This window comes from Pollicipes pollicipes, unplaced genomic scaffold (genome assembly GCF_011947565.3).
Source record: "Pollicipes pollicipes isolate AB1234 unplaced genomic scaffold, Ppol_2.1 Scaffold_7261;HRSCAF=8764_pilon_pilon_pilon, whole genome shotgun sequence".
Taxonomy (NCBI): domain Eukaryota; kingdom Metazoa; phylum Arthropoda; class Thecostraca; order Pollicipedomorpha; family Pollicipedidae; genus Pollicipes; species Pollicipes pollicipes.
This window is the reverse complement of record NW_023597054.1, coordinates 50,185,031-50,203,029: the sequence shown is the minus strand read 5'-3', so window position 1 is coordinate 50,203,029 and position 17,999 is coordinate 50,185,031. Positions and strand designations below refer to the sequence as shown.

Below are 17,999 nucleotides of genomic sequence, written 5' to 3'. Positions count from 1 at the left end.
ATACATTGGAGATGTATATGGAGAATGAACATCGGTATGATCTGATCTGCTGGTATGATATCATCGGTATGATATGGTCTGATCTGCTCATGATCTGGAGAAAATGAGCGAGCTCTATGTAAGCGTGTACGTGGCACGCCTAGTATATGTGTGTGTGTATGTGTGGGTGTATGACATTTTACATCATATATGCCATTTTTATACGGGAACTCATTTTACTCTGCGCCATCCTAGAAACTAGGCGTGCCACGTACACACATAGAACTCGCTCATTTTCTCCAGAGCATGACCCTGTCATTTTGAGGCCAAGCATTTTGAAAAAAACATGGCAAATGAACTCAAGTTGGCTACGAAATGCAATCAAAATCAAGGACAAACTTGATGCTCAATTTATTTCCGGCCAGCCGGCTAATAGATGTGACCAGAACGTGGCTAATGACTAATGCAAAGTTTTTGCTTTGACTTTAAAAGGGGAGTCTGAAATATCCTGGCGTTAAAAATGAATTAAGCGCGTGATGCACAAATGAAATCAGTGCAGATAATTCAATAACCAACGGAAGTGAAATACAGGACGTCGGGAGCGCGTAAAATTATGTTCGACAATTGCGGATAAAAATTCGTCGGCGCATATCCAGCTGCTGCTCTGAGGCAAAGGCGCCAATGGAAATCTTGTGACTGTTCTTGGTCGCTTGAAGCCTCAAACACATCCAGTTTTGTTCGGTTTCGTGCTAAACAACAGTATCTGTTCGCCGTCTATAAGCCCCTTCGTAGCCTATTTATCCCTTCGAGGTCCAAGGGGGGAAGGGGGGGGGGGGGGGTATGACACCGTGCCCCCTCTGGGTTCGCCACTGATGTTCTAGATAGCCTTTGCGCATCAATATCGCCACTCGTCATTACAGGGCATGGTTGCAAGCAGCCCTATATTCCTCATCTTGTGAGGACAATAACATCGCACCTGTATAGTTGTTCAAGTTTTGGTTGTTATGGGACATGGACAAAGTAGTGGATTTTTACATGCCAAACGTTATGGGAAGTCTATGCCAAAGTATTGACAAGCTAGGCACAGTGCTGAGCCCAATAAAGCCAACCAGGCTTTTCAACAAATTACAACCAATGCTCATCGACGTAATCACTCATCACGATGAAGCAATCTGCACGCACGTCGTAAAATATCCCGATCGTACTACTTTTGTAAAGTAGTTTGGCTACCAATTTTCTTTCAGAACATCTGCGTCATATATGTCTAAACCCATTACCTCGTACTCTGCCCGCATCCGCTCGAGCGCTATCACAGTTCTGAGACGCAAAGGTCTGCGGATAGGGATCCAATATTCGATTCAACAAAACCGTTTTGTACAGGTAATGGACATTTCTCTTCCCAGGAACATTAAAGAAACATACGTTTAGGGACAGACGGTGTAGTTCGGGCGGCATGTTGCGCTTTCAGCCTGCATGTCATGTCAATAATGACACGCAGGGGTTTTGCAAGGTTACTGCCAACCGTCTTACGATGCTCATTTTTTAATTCACAAGCTCAAGGTACACATTTTTTTGAGCCACCTACCTGTCACAACATAACCAAACAATTATTTGGTGAATCAATCCAGAATGGTCCAGTAAAGTACCACTTATAGTGCAAACTTTGTGTACCAGACTGCAAAGGTTTCATGCTACTTGGAAGATATTTGGCACAGCAGTGACATCCCACCACTACTTTAAGTGCATGCACAGCATAAATCCAGGGACCATAAGTTTGGAGCAAAGTCACGACTCACAACCAATCTTACTATCAATCTGGTGAACCAGTGTTCAAGGAATTATGATGTTTGCAAGACAATTTCATCAGAAACAACCCTTGAAGGTTTTCAAGCCTAAAAAATTTAATTATTCAGCCCAGTTTGTACCTGCCTGAGTTTGATTTATGCATGCTTCAGGTTCAGTGCAGAAATGCCACTAAGCATTGAGCCCAAGGAATGTAGTTTTGAAACCTTGTTGTGCTGAGTTGTCAATCTTCAGTATACTAGGTCAGGCACTGGTTAAAGGATGTCATTGAGAAAACATTTTTAATGTTGATAACACTTAGTGCTTTAAACTTGGCTTATGATCATAAGTTCATCAGTACCATGACATACAGCAAGTGCTGTGATGTTTAGTTACTCTGAAGGAGGTGGGGTGTATTCAAACAAATGCAAACTTTGGGCTTAAAAGCAGGTGACCACAATTGTTAATGTCTATGCATGTTTTATGTCTGGATCTTTAACATGCATATTTCTAACAACCTCCTGTTTGACTCACCTTAGTTCAACCATTGTGAGACCAATGCAGGTAGCTTCAACATGCTGTTTTCTCATGCTATGCTCTGTTACTGTTTGGTGGAAATCATTGTGCTCCTCCATGATTTTATACATTCTTGGTTGTTCTGCTGGAATTTGTTAATAAATTTGGTGTCAAATGTCTGGAGGACAGAGGAGTCCACAAGTTGGAGGCCAGATGTCAAGCCAACCAAGTGAGATATGATACCCCCCAACATGTCACAGTGGCTTAATGTAAGCCAAAATAGCCCTCAACATGTAACATTGGCATAATGTAAGTCTAAATTTACTTATCGATCCTTGATATTATGGAGAAAACAACTGTGTGAGCTTGAATTGACATGCATGGCTTGGTCCCTCCTACTCTCAGGATTGTGGAGAAAACAACTGTGTGAGCTTGAATTGACATGCATGGCTTGGTCCCTCCTACTCTCAGGATTGTGCACTGCTGGGACCCAGGCTTCCACCATTAATAATAACAAAGTTATAGTGATGTGTGATGCAAAGTGGTATAACTGAAAATCGATTTGGACTCACCTCCTTCTTCTCATTTTTGCACTTACTGGCTGGTGCATCTGCATTCTGGTGGCTTGTGCACCTATTTGATCATAATATTAGGAATGTAGGAAGTGGGACTGTGCTATTAGGATATTATGATTGTAATATTAGGAATGTGCTAGGGAATGATTGTATGGTAGCATACCAGGGATCAAAAGCTTTATGGGACATATGCTAGGCAGGGCTAAATGAATCTGATCTAGATGGGGCTAAAGCAACATAACTTTGTATCAGAAGCTTGTCAGCCAGCAAACACCAAACACAGCTGGCTGCTAAGATAAGATGATGAAGGTTGCACTCTTGTGAGTTTGCATATATTTTAATGTCTGTTTTTGTCTGTTGGTATAGCACATACATGTGTACTTCAAGTCACATTTTTCACCTTATATCATGGTTATAATTCTTATTGTGTTGTTTGTGCATTTTAAGGTACGTTCCTCAGACTTAACAGTTGTCCAACCCTGCAGGATGTGTAACCAGTATGTCAACTGTAAATTAAAGATCACAATCATAACTAACCTTGGATTAAAAAAAAATATCTTGCATTTAGCTGAAGCTGTATAATTGAATGACCATCCAGAACCAATAAATCTCAGCCAACTGCACTCTGTGGCAGGGAAATTTCCCAAGGTAGACAGCACTTTGGGAATGTTACCTGCTCTTTCTTCTTCTTTGCAAATCAGGATTTAGGGGGATCAGGGTAGCCTTTATTTGATTTCAACTTATTGAAAAGGAACTGAATTAATAGCTCTCACCACACACCCAAAGGCAAAACCGTTTCCAGGTCCCCATCTTCCACCACACACCAAAGAGTAAAACAGATTCTGGGACCCAGCATTAGTCATTAGTTGCAAAGTCTAATTTCTTGACATCACAATGCACACCTTATCACTTCCTTGATCTACCATATAGACATACGAGTTTGGGCGGCTGATTTGACTTCATGTTTTGATCCTACAGCAGTGATGCATAGAACAAGTCAGTGACACTATGTTATTGGTATCCTTGGGTTGATGTATTACACACTACATTATTGTTATCTTTGGGTGGATGCATCATATATCAAAGTGCGCGGGTTCGTCTTTTTGCTCTATGAAACCAGGCCTTGTTAGCCGGTTTTTAGCTGGTAACCGCCGCTACCGGGCCGGCTAGCCGTGACACGAACATCGGTAGGCCACAACTAACATTGGGTTGAGGATACAGGCCAGGGGCAAGAAGACAACACATAGGACACATGTGAATGATAGCATGGTGATGCTCTTCATTTTATGGCGCTCATTGCCGAACATACACTTGCACGGTTTGCCTTAGTTGTGTGGAGACCTCCAGGTGTCCTTAGATTTACATGTTAGCCCAGGTGCGGCAGGATCTCTCCTTCTTTATATCACACCCATGTAAAATGAATATCCACGCTGCTCTTCGTTTTGACGTTTTGAACCAATCCAAGCGCCTGCTATGCCATACATAGACCAACAAGTATGGCCAACCATGTCCCACGATGCCATTAGGACACTTACATTGGGGCATTGACCTTACATCGTGTGGCATAATCGTTCCTTTTTGTCGAGTCCGAGGTGCATTCACACAAATCACAGCCCATCGGAGAGCTGGTTTATTGCGTTCTCGAAGCAAAAGAAGACTTTGTCAAAAGACCCATTGAAGGATGCGCAAATGACCGGGAAAAGACGAGCTAGCTCGTCCAGATGCCTCCAGTTTTGGGTCCATGCAGTGATTTGCTACAAGGCAACCGAGTGAAAATAAGATAACGCAGTTTGTGCGGCTTTTTCTAAGTGTAGGTATTAAAACACAAGTGAGGCATTTCGTGGAAAACGCAAGCACGCTTCTTCCTTGTCCCCATAAATGCCTTGTGGAAGGGCAATTCGGCCTGTTCCGTGGTAGTGCTAATAACTAATAACTGATTGTGACATCTGGCCGTACGCCACCTAATGTCTGGCCGCACGCCACCTGACATCTGGTCGTACGCCACGCGACGTTTGGCCACACGCCACGTAACGCCTGGCCGCACGCCACCTGACGTCTGGCCGCACGCTTCCTGACGTCTGGCCGCACGCCACCTGACGTCTGGCCGCACGCCACCTGACGTCTGGCCGCACGCTTCCTGACGTCTGGCCGCACGCCACCTGACGTCTGGCCGCCGCCGCCTCCACAGCAGCAGGCCCCTCGCCGGCCGCCGCCATGACGAGCAACCTGCCGGCCTCGGCGACTGGCGGCGTGCAGCCAATGTCCATCGAGGGCCGCTGCAAGAACGTGCGCGAGCGGCTCATCAAGATGTCGGCTGAGGACCGAAAGTGGCGCGCCCAGTGGCTGCGCGACCAGCATCTGGGGCCCATGGAGCCAAGGTACGTACGCTGGGCCGACACAGCTGGCCGGCTGGCGCGTGCTCACGCAGCTGATGTGCGGGGCGGACGGGAGGCGGGTGTTTTTTTCCGTGTGTAGAAGTTTGTGCGGATGATATAAAGAATGTTTCGATGCTGTTTGGACATCACCTGAATCAGTGGACTATGTATCTTCCTCAGGTACATCCCAGAGTACTTCAATGAGATTACGAATCCCATTCGGCGTCTCTACAAGTGGCCTCTGAACACCCTGTTTGAGAAACTTCAGCCTGCGATGGTAGGTGGAGCATGACGTTACTTGTTCAGTTTGCATACGTAGAGTGTAGAAATGTTACCACAACAATGATAAGTTACCTTGACAAATTTCGACCGTGTATCTGCAGGGCGGCGATAACACACGCCACGTACAAAAACATGATCGTGCACCGTCGCCGGACCTTGTCATTTTACTAACGCGAAGGTGATGCTGGCTAACCGGACGTGGTGTGTGTGTGTGACAGGGGGTCAGAGGCGCCTTCATGGCCCGATGGTACACGGGCAAGATGCTCATGTTCGTCGGAGCCATCTACATCGGCCACTACTATTTCAAATACAACAGAAACGTGAGTCAGCCGTTGTGCTTGGGGCCCGTTCCGAAGCGTGAGTCGCACTCTGTTTTATTGGCGCATTGACACCAGATGGTTGGCCGAGAGAGGCTCGTGGCAAGGCAGATTTCAGCTGGATCGTGTACGGGTCGTAGAACCTTAACTGTAATTGAACATCTCCAGCGACAGACGACTTGAAACGTGTGCCCATTTGTGTTTTGTGTTCTGTCCCTCCCTGTGTCCGAATAGTTGTTGTTCCCCTGTAGTTTCCAGACGAACATTGCTATCGAAAGGCGCAGCTGCCGAATATCTCATCCGGGTCATCGCCTCCTCTCCATGCAGCCTTCACTGCCCTGGGTGTGCTGAGGTGCACGTCATTCGATCCAAATCCTATCGACTACGATAGGCCCTGGCGACCTGAAACATGCCGTGCCGTCTGGCGATCGTCTGCCGTCGTGCTGGCCATCGGCGCCGCCGTGTTGACCTCTGTCGACGTGTGACGTCGCCCGGTGATGCACTGGGCGAGCGCCAGGCGCCAGCGGTGCCGCCTGGCGGCGGGGCACGTGTGGGCCTTCGGTCGCTCTGACAGACGTGGGCGTCGGCCGACCGGCAGGACTGGACGCGCCGTGGCGGCTGGGGGGTGAATGTATCGAGGCAGTCCGTGCTGCCCGGCGAGGAGGACTACCCCAACACAGGCGACCGGCACCACCACTGGGACTACTACGACCGCGGCTTCAAGGACCGCACCGTTTACAAGGGCGGACTGTACTGAACCAGACGCCGGTGTAGCGCGTTCTCATGTGCCGGTACGTGCAGTGTGCGTGTAAATATAGTCGGTGTGGACGGGTACGGGTATTTTTGCTCAGCTCTTGGACTGATCTGAACGGTGGAGAAATTGTGACAGCCCTTCTGAATGAACATCCTGTTTCGCCAACCGATACCTGCTATCCACGAAGGTGTATTTTTACACTTACCATACACTTCCCGCAACGCCTTATCCAGACAAGCACAGGACGTATCTCTTTATTTTGCATTCTCTTGGGTACCCCCATGCGAAAGCACTAGTACAAAACGCGGCAAAAGGCATGACTGCATGCAAAAGTTGCAAAACAAGCATGCCTTTCGGCAATAATTCACCCAGACGGCTGGACCCTGCCCGGCGCGGCCGACGGAGCGCTCGCCGGGGCTCCGCCGCCGGCCACCGGACGGCGCCGCGTCGCTCGGCAGACCCCAGCTCAGCAGGCGGCCGGGCCGCGGCCCCGGCCCGGGCCGCGCGCCACCTTGCGGCGCTGGTTCGGCTGGCCGAGCGGGCCCTGGTTGCCGGTGAGCGCCGGCGTCCAGGCGCGCAGGCCGCTCTCGGTCGGGAACACGTCGAGCAGGTGATGCGGGCCCCGCACCAGCGTGTTGACGCCGGCCAGCGCAGCGGCCGCCACGCCCGTCAGCAGGTACAGCTCCCGACGCTCCGGGTCGAAGCCGCGCACCAGGCCTGCCGCGTCAGGCACGTGACTTCACTACCAGCATGCTGCACGAGTTGAGGCGCGGGGCGGGGCAGAAGTCATGGCCCTTGCGTCCGAGGGGTGAATCCAAATGGGCTTGGGCAAGGGGTAGCTTATTGACAAATGCATGTGGAATGGACTCCCAACACCGCAGGCCATCTACGCCCGGATCAGATGTGACATATGCATGCGGTCTAAATATGAGACGCCGATTTGAGGGACGAAGGTGGTCTTTTCTACACACAAGCATACCATTTCACGCAGAGATTGGAGGTGGTCAGCCCAGGTAAGACAGCCAGGTCGAAGGCAGGCTACATCAAAAGACAAGAACAATACAGACGACGCGGCTGGTGCTTTAGCACTTGATTGACATGTTGGTGACGAGCTTACACGGCGTTCGTCATGCGACAGCGTGGCTAGCATAGTTAGGGGCTTCCTATTTTCGCAGCAAGTCACGGCACACAGTTATTGCAGAGGCCAGCGCACAAAAGCACACGGCCCGCTCCCGAGGCACTGCACTGCCCGGCTCGGACCTGGGCACACAGCAGTCCTCCTAACGGCGGCGTCGGCGGTCAGCCGGGCCCGGGCCCGGGCCGCAGCCGGGCCCCGGCCGTCGCCAGCGTCGCACACGCACCGAACCCGAGGCAGTCGGGCCGCCGGTGGCCGGGCGGCAGCAGGCAGAAGAGGGAGCCGTCGTCAGGCCGCCGCCACGTGTCAGGCTCGGTCCGGCACAACGCCACCACCGTACCATTGATGGCGTGCATCACGTGCTGCGGCAGCAGCCGCTCCGTGGCCACGTGCACGGCCAGCGAGGACCACGACACACTGTCGGGGTAAGGTACTGGTGACGACCATGACATGCTGTCGAGGTAAGGTACCACTGACGACCATGGCACACTGTCGGCGTAAGGCACACGTGCCAACCCTAACACGTTGCTGGGGCAAGGTACCGTTGACGACCATGACACGCCGTCGGGGAAAGGTACCATTGACGACCATGACGTACTGTCGGAGCAAGGTACCAGTGACGACCATGACACACTGTAGGGGTAAGGTACCAGTGACGACCATGACACACTGTCGGGGTAAGGTACCAGTGACGACCATGACACACTGTCGGGGCAAGGTACCGGTAACGACCATGACGCACTGTCGGGGTGAGGTACCAGTGACGACCATGACACGCCGTCGGGGAAAGGTACCATTGACGACCATGACACACTGTCGGAGCAAGGTACCAGTGACGACCATGACACACTGTAGGGGTAAGGCACACGTGACGACCATGACACACTGTAGGGGTAAGGCACACGTGACGACCATGACACACTGTAGGGGTAAGGTACCAGTGACGACCATGGCACACTGTAGGGGAAAGGTACCAGTGACGACCATGCCACTGTCGGGGTGAGGTACCAGTGACGACCATGATACACTGTCGGGGCAAGGTACCGGTAACGACCATGTTACACTGTCGGGGTGAGGTACCAGTGACGACCATGATACGCTGTCGGGGCAAGGTACCAGTGACGACCATGACACACTGTCGGGGTAAGACATGTGTACACTTGATGACAAGTACGCGTTGTCTGGAAGGTGTTGATGCGTCCTGGGTCACGCGTGTCGAACGGTCACAAGGTGAGCGTGGGTGTGGGAAAAATAACAAACATGACCAACAGAAGCAATCCACGTGCTAATGCAAACATAACTCAATAAGCGATATCCAGCCGTCTGCGGCGATGGCAGGGAAGATTAAACGCATGTGTTATCCAGCGCGCGGTTACGTGAGACCGTAGGCTGCGGGCGAACGTCATCTACAGGGACGGAAACGAACCGTTAGTGCGTCAGAATAGCACGGCACGATACCTCGGGAGATGGTTACGGCAAAGAAAGTCGTACGCATATTCAGTACAGATATATCAACTGCTACGTAGACTGGCTACTCTGCGCACTGCCGCAGCTAAATAAGCCGTACTGTTCTGCGCTTGCCAATGTTGGCACATTCCTTGTAGCTTTGATAGCATTCATTGCGATCGATGACATTTTGGAATTAGGAGCATTGTTTAACGACGGAATAATATATAAACTCTGACGTGAACATTATATCATATTATGTGCGCAAGACGTGTAACCAGACCAAATAGCGGTAAAAACAGCATGAGTATCAGGAATCACCAGGGTATTACATAGGAAAGAAAGCGAAGGTGTGGGTGAATAATGGAACGAAATGTGGGTAGGCGGTATGCTGTAGACGCCAGACATGCATATAACGCACGGCGATTCCAACTACATGTCACTCCCAGTGTGTGTGACAAACGGAGACCACACAACAGGACATACAAGGAATACAATAGGTGCTAGTGACGACCCGCGGTTAGGCTCAAGGCAGCATTGATGGCGACTAAGGCACGTTGCATGGGGAGCAGCGGTGTGCGATACCATAAAACTACAACGCTATGTCTGAGTGACTAAAACGGCTCACGTTGTTCCAGCCTACTTCAGGGAGACCGTTAAGAACAACTGCCACGAAAGGCAAAGGAATGCTCGAAACCGTCAAAAAGGCCCGGATGCCGTTACTGCCGCCCACAGACACACACCAGGTAGGCGCTCGGAGCGATGCGTCAGCGCGGGTCCGTACCACATGGGGATGAGTTGGCACAGTTTCCTGTCGGGCTGCTCCAGCGCAGCCACGAAGGCGGTTGTGTTCAGCTGCCGGTACATCCAGGGCGCCAGCCTGCCGGACAGCGTCACAGGCAGCCCATTGTCACCTCAGCGCACCGAGTGGCGGCGCGCCGATAAAACAGGCTTACATGATTGTTGTTGTACACACTGACATACACTGTCGATATAAATCATAACAGACATACATTGTTGCTGACGACTGGGTGGCCATGCTCGGACGAACGCATGGCGAATCAATGACAACATTAGGAAGTGCGCACCCGCAGGCGTTGGACTTACCGGGCCAGGGGCTGTCAGCGGGCGCACCCCTAGAGAGCCCCATTCTTGATTAGACATTGCGCCGATAAGTATGTGAACGAGAAGAGGGCCATGCCATGACCAACCTCCCTCAAAACTTTGCTCTACTGGCGTTACCCAGAGTGCAGCGGAGGAGTTAGAGGAGTTCGTGCAGTCACCCGCGGAGGTGGAGCTGGGAACACGGCGGCCACGATGGCGATGTGACTGGCCTTCTCACCCAGTCCATGGACCTTACCCTAGTCCCTCGGCCTCGCTTCACCGCCCACACGCACAAACACAGCGCAACTTCACCGCCCGCACGCCGGACCGCCGGCTCTCGGATGATGACGGTTTGGGCTGAAGGGCGCACCGACTAGAACGGCAGCCTTAAAGCACATCAGTTTTAGAGCTTTGCAAAACTGGTCCAGTGATTTCATCCGGCTACCATCGGGAGCAATCCCCAGTTGCCTATCACTGGGGCTATTATCGGACGCAATCTCCAGTCGCATCCGATGATGAGGTATACTAATGCTACTGCTGATAACCGCGAACTCGCGGCATTATGCATAGTAAAACTTAACTTGTAGGCGGGCTGTATGGTGCGGGTGTGTGGGCATGCATGTACAACGGTAAAAAACGCACAACACAAAGAAGAGGCAAACCACCACGGTGGCGGCCGCGGTACGTCCTGATCTGCACACGACTGCACCCGCATGCGCCTCCCAGTGAGCAAGAGCACAGCGCCAGGACATTCCGTGCCGCATCACCCGTCCCAGCCTCCCTCTCACCGTCCATGTCTGCTTCCTGGCCCGCCTGATCCCCCCTCTCACCGTCCATGTCTGCTTCCTGGCCCGCCTGATCCTCCCTCTCACCGTCCATGTCTGCACTCTCACCCACCTGAACATCTCGTCAGGCCTGTCTGCCTCTCCACCAGCCTCACCTCCCTCTCATCATGCCTGTCTGCCCCCTACCGGCCACCCCCCTACTCTCACCGTGCCTGTCTGCCTTCTCACCTGCCTTCCCTCCCTCTCACCGTGCCTGTCTGCCTCCTCGCCCGCCTCCCCTCCCCCTAAATCTCACTGTTTGCGTTCTCACCCGCCGTCTGCGCCGTGCTGTCGGCCGGCGCCGGCCGTCGGGCAGAGTGAGGTGAGCCGCCGGTGCCAGTGGCTAACGGCCGGCCGGGCCGGCCAGCCAGCCGTGTAGCGCGACAGCAGCCAGCTGCGGCCGGCGGCGTTCACACGCGCCGCCGTCAGCGGCTGGCTGAAGTTGACGTGTTCCTGGCGCGGGTGCACGATCTCCAGCACGTCCGTCGGCAGCACATGGCCGAATATCTCGAACAACAGGTCCTCCCCGAGGCCTACGGACACAGGCGGCTTGTCGTCAGGGCTCCGCGCCCGGGGCGCTGAGGCGGACAAGGACGTGCGTCGGAGCCCGGCACCGGGCGCTGAGGAGGACACGGACGTGCGTCAGACTCGGCGCTTGGGACGCTGGGGCGGACACGGACGTGGGTCAGAGTTCGACACCCGGGGCGCTGAGGAGGACACGGACGTAAGTCAGGGCTCGGCGCCCGGGGCGGCGAGGCGGACATGGACGTGAGTCAGGGCTCGACACCCGGGGCGCTGAGGAAGACATGGACGTGCGTCAGACTCGGCGTTTGGGGCGCTGAGGCGGACATGGGCGTGGGTCAGGGCTCGACACCCGGGATGCTGAGGACACAGACGTAGGTCAGGCTGGGCGCTCGGGACACTGAGGCCACGGACGTGGGTCAAAGTGGAGCGGCGCCGCGTCGCCTGACTATAGGTCGCTTAAGCGTGAGTGTAGATGCGCATTCGACTGCTGCAGCGACCGCCAGATCGCAGGGATAACGCGGCTGGATTTGAACTGACAGCTGCTGCTTCACCCATGATATTTAACCAGCGGCAATTAAACACTTTCCCGCATTGTCTCCCTGCCGTTTTGTAACCCCGCCTCAACTGCAACATACTTCAAGGCCATTGAATCAGCCGTCCTTCAAAGATAAAATGCGGAATAAGCGCGAAGGAAAGTAGACACAAATCTTGCAGTGCGCAGTTATCACATGCTTCTTTTGGGAGCGCCGCAGAAAAACTATCAGGGTTGCGTTCCATACCGCGCGCTATTATCTATCACATAAGCTAATGAGCAAGAACGAAGGCTTGTCTGAATTCATCTGTGTGAAGTAGCACACTAAGATAATCATAATTCGAATCCACATTTAGCGCCTGGAATACACCGTTCTTCAACACCTTATGGTGTTGCATATTATAGAAGCAAGTGAGAATTCCGCAAGACGTGATCTCGCCGGAACACCTCAGTATTACGCCTTACGTATTATCTTAGCGATAAAAGGACAACATCGCTTTGGCTCATTGAGGCCAAGGGAACAAAAGCTTTCCATAAACATTTTACCCACGATTGAAAAATGCAAGCCATTGAATAACATGATGGCTAGTGGAAATCACGCCACGTGGCAAAAATATGAAAACCTCTGACGTGGTGTGACGGGAGATTTGTCATAACTGGTGGAAATCACGCCACGTGGCCAAAATATGTGAACCTCTGACATGATGTGACGGGAAATTTGTCATAACTGGTGGAATTTAGGCCACGTGGCCAAAATATGTGAACCTCTGACGTGATGTGACAGGAGATTTGCCGTAACTGGTGGAAATCGCGCCGCGCGACCAAAATATGAGAACCTATGGAGCGCTGCAACAGGAGATTCGTCGTGTCTTCCAACCAAAACAAAACTTTCGGCAAGCAGTAGTGAGATCATACACCACTGATACAAGCGAATCAGTGCCGTTTTCACCAGCCGCACCGGCGGCAGCCATAATTTGCCGGCCGTTGATCGCGCGAGGTGCGGACGACAGACCACTTCACCTGTGGCCACTAACAATCGCCGGCGGCCACCACAGTTGTGCTGCGGACATCGATTTTCCGGCGGGGGCGGCGGCGCCGGCGCAGCCTGCTATAAAGTCGGCCGGCGGCGGCGGTGTCAACCTCAGTAGTGATCGCGTCGCCGCCGCCTATCTTTCACCATGCCCTGCGACAAGTGCTGCGACGGTGAGTGGCCCGCACCCCCCCCCCCCCCCCCCCCACGGACCCCAGTGACAAGCCGGTCACTGGGTCCCGGCGACACCACGCCGTCAGTGATGGCGTGCGTCGGGAGGCTGGGCTGTTTGAGCGTGGACCGCAAGATCACAAGTGTTTGTTTCGTCCACTTCTTTTAAAAGGTGCTGTGTAATCAGATGTGTTCGGATATACGCACGTCCATGTCTCGGGATAATGTGTCAGCCCAAGTATCTCTATTATTTTCGGCCGGCACGCCCAACTTCGATCTCGTTAAGCCACGCACCCATCAAGTGCGCAGTAGCTCCGCACAGCCGACAGTAGGAAGCGCTCGCTGCGCATAAATCGCATCAAATCGATGAAAAAGGACCCTCATTAGAGGGATCCGCACGTCCTAACCGTTTTTATCAATTTCAGTCATGCTCACCGACACTCATTATTGATTCTTGGCTTGACACACGCCAAAGCTGCATTCTTGCACGTAACTGCAAGTAATTCCTACAGCTGAGTAGCTCCCACAACAGCCCCAGTTTACCAGCCACTGTTCCGTCAGGTAAAGCCTGCTGCTCGGGCGGCGACTGCTGCAAGGACGGCGGCGTCTGCAAGTGTGCCAACTGCAAGTGCTGCGCCGGGGCCGTCGACAAAGACGGCGGCGGCCCGGCAGCAGCCGCGGAACCGGGGGCCTCGGCCAAGCCGGCCGAGTAGGGCGCAGTCTGGGGCAGCGCCGCCCGGGCCGTCCCCTCTCCCCGGCGCGCGCCGCCCGTGTCGTGCAATGTGTGAGCGGCTGTTGTGAATATAACGTTACGATTTATAGGAACTGCTGATGAGCTTCTGCCGCCGCGGGAGGGTTGTTACAAGGAAAGGGAAACGAATCCGGCGATGAACCCACTCCTGTGCGGGCAGGGTTAGGCAAAACCCCAGCCATCAATCGTGCATTCTCTTATTCCAGAGATGGCAGCACTACGTATTGATGTGAGATGTGAACATCGCTGACATAAACGTAATTTGGGCAAACAGTTTTTTCTTAGCCAGAGCAGTAGCGAGCTTGCAGAGAGAAGCTCCGTTTGTTTCACCCTGCCAATATAACGAGAAGCAATCGGCAAGTGGAACCCGGAGGCGAATAAAAGGACGTTACATCGCCGACGCAACCAATTCTGGAAGTCTTTGACATTTAATTCCTCACTTGCGCAATGTTTGAATGACCAATAATTTATGCGTTGAGCAAAAGACCAGCTGAATACTTTAGAATCACTGATACGCGCAAACCATGAAAAGGTGTCAAAGCAACGGGCAGCAATGGCGGATTCCGACCAAAAGTTTTTACAAAGGCCAGACATCTATCATAACGTCGATGTCTTGGACAGCAAATCACCGTATTGTGACGGCCGTACGTTTTCAATGCAATGCATCCTAGTGGCGTTACGTGAAACACGCGCGTCACATCAGGGCGGGTCAAAATATTACTCAAAATCTACTTTTTGCAACGCCATCTTTGTTTTGCAACACGATTTCGGAAAAACAAGGACCACTAGCTGTCTAAAATCGACACGCCACTCTAAAGATGTTCAGTGCCCTGTGCCTAAATGCAGTTTTAATCATCCCAGGTCAGGTCAGGATTGCGTCACGACCGACAGCCGGCAGGTAACGTTACTTTGTCGACCCCGTTTCATGTGCACACCGCCACTTCGGGACGATGAATTACCTATGACTCCTGGCGTGTCATTGGGTCCAACTGATTTAATAGAAACAAAACTCGGATGATCCTCCAGTTCACTTAATAATGACGTCAAGAGTTCACATCTGATACAAATTGCTGCGGCACGGTTCCCAAGCTCGTTTAATAATCGTGGGCGCTCTATTGGGACCCGGGTGGGCTGACATCATTCATAGTTTGTACTAAGGTTTCATGATGGACAAAACCAAGCCTGGGCCACCTCAGGCCACGTCGGCGTGATGTCGCATGACAGACGCTGGAAGCTGTTTTCAGTTTTGGAGCCTGCTGCATGTGCCCATGCATGCTGATTACATCGTCATGTCATCCTGGGTCGAAATACCTTGCAACGAGACGCGGCGAGTACCTACCGCAAAATTCAAACGTACACAGGGAAAGGGCTTCATGAGCTTCTCACTAAAGTTGTTCCACAAAATGAGCTCACTGAGAATGAGACTACGCCTACATTATTCGAGTACATCACCTTGGAAGCTCAAAATAAATGGTTTACCAGTGGTTTATTTCATCAAAGTGGAGTTCGGGTACGTCTCAGCGCATCCCGTATGAAATGTCCAGTTGACACAATGTGAGTGCACAGTTCATGAAGCGCATGCAGGCTCACGAAGAGAAGCTGCAATATTCTGATATGACTTAACTTGGGGGAGTATAATGCGTAAGTCACAAGTGCAGATGTGATCGGAGGCAGTGCACAGCTAAAAACACAATTACCGGTGGGTAATTGTGCGCATGTGCAGCAGGCAGAATGTAAGCATGTATTTTCTGTTCTGATTTCAGTGCCTACAAACTGCGCTACAATTTGGTCGTGCCGCCGCGACAAGTGTAAAGGAATGCACACCATTAATGCGGGACGGTATGATCTAGGGCCATATGTCAACCTTTAAAGGGAATGTTCCACATTTGAAAAAGTAGAAGACTGTTCTGGACAACAAAACTCGTCTATTCAGTAAACATCCTTCTAGGTACGTCAATACTTGATAGCGTCATGGAGCGTTTGTATGATGTTAAAGTGCTGCCAAGATGGCAGTGCGAAATTGCAACCCTACCACTAACTCGCAGTACCTCAAACCCCCGAGAGGTGGACTTATCGGTGCTGGAGGTGTTAACTGAACCAAAGACCGCCTTATACTCGCGTTTTAACCCTTTCTCGTGGTATTCTTGCGCATATATCCGTGGGTTTAAGACATTTACTTCCACACACAAATCTTCAAGTTATTTGATCATGTCTTATTTCCATAATAGCTAGGAGCCATGCCCAACTATTTATATTATGTAACACAACACCTGATTCGTGATTTAAACTTGCACAGCCCGCTCAACATAGATTGAGAGCCAATCGACGTCCATTTGAACTGGAAATCGTGTTCACCTACGGCGGATATGAACGGCTCATCGATTATATTCTTCTTGGCCTTGAACGCCGCATGGTCAAGTGTGGGAGTATTTGAATGACGTTTATATGACGTCATGAACTGGATGTCTTGCGTGACGTCTATTGCGTTTTATCTCTGTATAACGTGCTTAAAATGCTCTACAGATCTTAACGGGCGTGTAGCTCAGAAACAACACGGTGCTAGGCCTTAAGAAGGGCAGGGCTGCGAGCTGCACCAAAGGATCTTAAAAATGACTATTGCAATTCAAAACATTAAAAAATGTATAAAAATTCCTTAAAAATCAGCACGATCGGTCGTTTCGCTGAAGTGGTATTCAGTAGGTTGTTCCCCAGTAGGGGTATGACTGAAGCAATACATAGTTAGTTACGAAAAGCACAGGAACTGATTTACCAACTGCTTAATTTGACAGCTTTTTAGTCACGTTAGGTATGCCAGCATACAGTACCAAACAGGTGTATATCGCATGGCTTTGGAGTGTATGTGTAGTGAATAATATCCAAGGCTGGCTGCGACACGGGACCACACAAATGATTACAATTTTAAAATCACAATAATCTTGACCAAGAAAAAATCAATGCTTGAAAAATTGTGATATCAAAGTTTTGCCTTCAATCTAACGCCAATAATGACTATTTGCAAGCCATGCTGCAAAAGGTCCATATCTTGACATTACGTTTCGACGACCCGCTTATTACACATTCAGAGAAGATGGCAGGCAACGTAAACAAAAACTTCGGACGGCCGACGAAATGTGGACCAGGCGTCCACGTGCCAAGAGGAGAGCATCTATGGAGCCTCGGGGCATGTTCAGCTATCTGTCCGTCTGCAGCAGCAACGAGCATCAATCGATGTGTTCAGACTTCAGCGCGAAGACAAACAGAGGCTGCGTAACAGCAGACGACCAAAGGCCTGCTGGCTCCAAACATCAATCACATGCACAAAACCCAAGCACCGATAGAAATACCGTGCATCAACCGATATTTCAGAGCAACTAAACGTCAATACCAGACGGCTGTCGCGGAAACGGGTCACCGCCCCCGCACAAACAGGACGCGATGAATATTTCAGCGGCATGCCGGGCGTAGGTAGGGGGCGGCAGGCATGGAGAGTATGCTGGATCACGACTAGCCGGCGGCGATGACGGGTCGGCCTGCAGTGACACGACCAGGCCACAAAACACAGCCCTCAACCCGTCAGAGCCGGGCTTCGCCGGCTGCACGGGACCGGCAGCCCGCCGGAGCTGCTGGGCGCCCACTCGGACGAGACCGACAGAGCCGCGGTTTTGGCGACTGACGGGACCGGCCGTGTACCGGAGATGGAGTACCAACGTCGTCACAGGGCGCAGATGGCCTCTGTCGGACTAGCACGTCGCCCATCACCACCGCGGCAGTTTGGCTGCATGGCGCCGGTGTCTGAGGGCAGCGGCTGGCGGCGGGCGCGCCGGCCGCAGGTCGATACCGACGCGCCGGTAGTCCCGCCGGCGCCCAGAGCCGGCCCGCCGGGCATTCCAGCCGGCCGCCG

The 17,999-nt window shown here is 52.0% G+C and overlaps 2 protein-coding genes and 1 long non-coding RNA gene across 3 annotated transcripts; 2 read left to right on the top strand and 1 right to left on the bottom strand.

Annotated features, from left to right (window-relative positions):
- The first annotated feature begins 1,262 nt into the window (after positions 1–1,262).
- LOC119113219 (uncharacterized) lies at positions 1,263–6,660 on the top strand. The gene is made up of 5 exons (XM_037237573.1): positions 1,263–1,359; positions 5,041–5,230; positions 5,408–5,504; positions 5,728–5,829; positions 6,425–6,660. Exons 2-5 carry the CDS (start codon positions 5,067–5,069, stop codon positions 6,581–6,583), a joined length of 522 nt encoding a protein of 173 aa, XP_037093468.1. The 5' UTR covers positions 1,263–1,359; positions 5,041–5,066; the 3' UTR covers positions 6,584–6,660.
- Positions 6,661–6,673: 13 nt separating this feature from the next.
- On the bottom strand, positions 6,674–13,117 carry LOC119111584 (polynucleotide 5'-hydroxyl-kinase NOL9). Its single transcript, XM_037235394.1, has 6 exons — positions 13,105–13,117; positions 11,361–11,622; positions 9,946–10,041; positions 7,942–8,132; positions 7,115–7,297; positions 6,674–6,690 (listed from the first exon to the last, which is right to left on the bottom strand). The coding sequence occupies exons 1-6, from the start codon at positions 13,115–13,117 to the stop codon at positions 6,674–6,676; spliced, it is 762 nt and encodes a 253-aa protein (XP_037091289.1).
- Positions 13,118–13,249: 132 nt separating this feature from the next.
- On the top strand, positions 13,250–14,369 carry LOC119112762 (uncharacterized). Its single transcript, XR_005095775.1, has 2 exons — positions 13,250–13,349; positions 13,909–14,369. It is a non-coding gene; the product is annotated as an uncharacterized LOC119112762 (long non-coding RNA).
- The last annotated feature ends 3,630 nt before the right edge of the window (positions 14,370–17,999 follow it).

What these genes read in the sequence shown, in the direction of transcription:
- LOC119111584 (XM_037235394.1), bottom strand. An exon ending in CAGCACGGCGCAGACGGCGG is followed by an intron (nt 10,042 to 11,360) that starts GTGAGAACGCAA and finishes GCTGTCCGGCAG; the next exon opens with GCTGGCGCCCTGGATGTACC. An exon ending in TGCCAACTCATCCCCATGTG is followed by an intron (nt 8,133 to 9,945) that starts GTACGGACCCGC and finishes TTACCCCGACAG; the next exon opens with TGTGTCGTGGTCCTCGCTGG.
- LOC119113219 (XM_037237573.1), top strand. Translation starts at nt 5,067, where the DNA reads ATGACGAGCAACCTGCCGGCCTCGGCGACTGGCGGCGTGCAGCCAATG. An exon ending in CTGGGGCCCATGGAGCCAAG is followed by an intron (nt 5,231 to 5,407) that starts GTACGTACGCTG and finishes TATCTTCCTCAG; the next exon opens with GTACATCCCAGAGTACTTCA. An exon ending in AGAAACTTCAGCCTGCGATG is followed by an intron (nt 5,505 to 5,727) that starts GTAGGTGGAGCA and finishes TGTGTGTGACAG; the next exon opens with GGGGTCAGAGGCGCCTTCAT.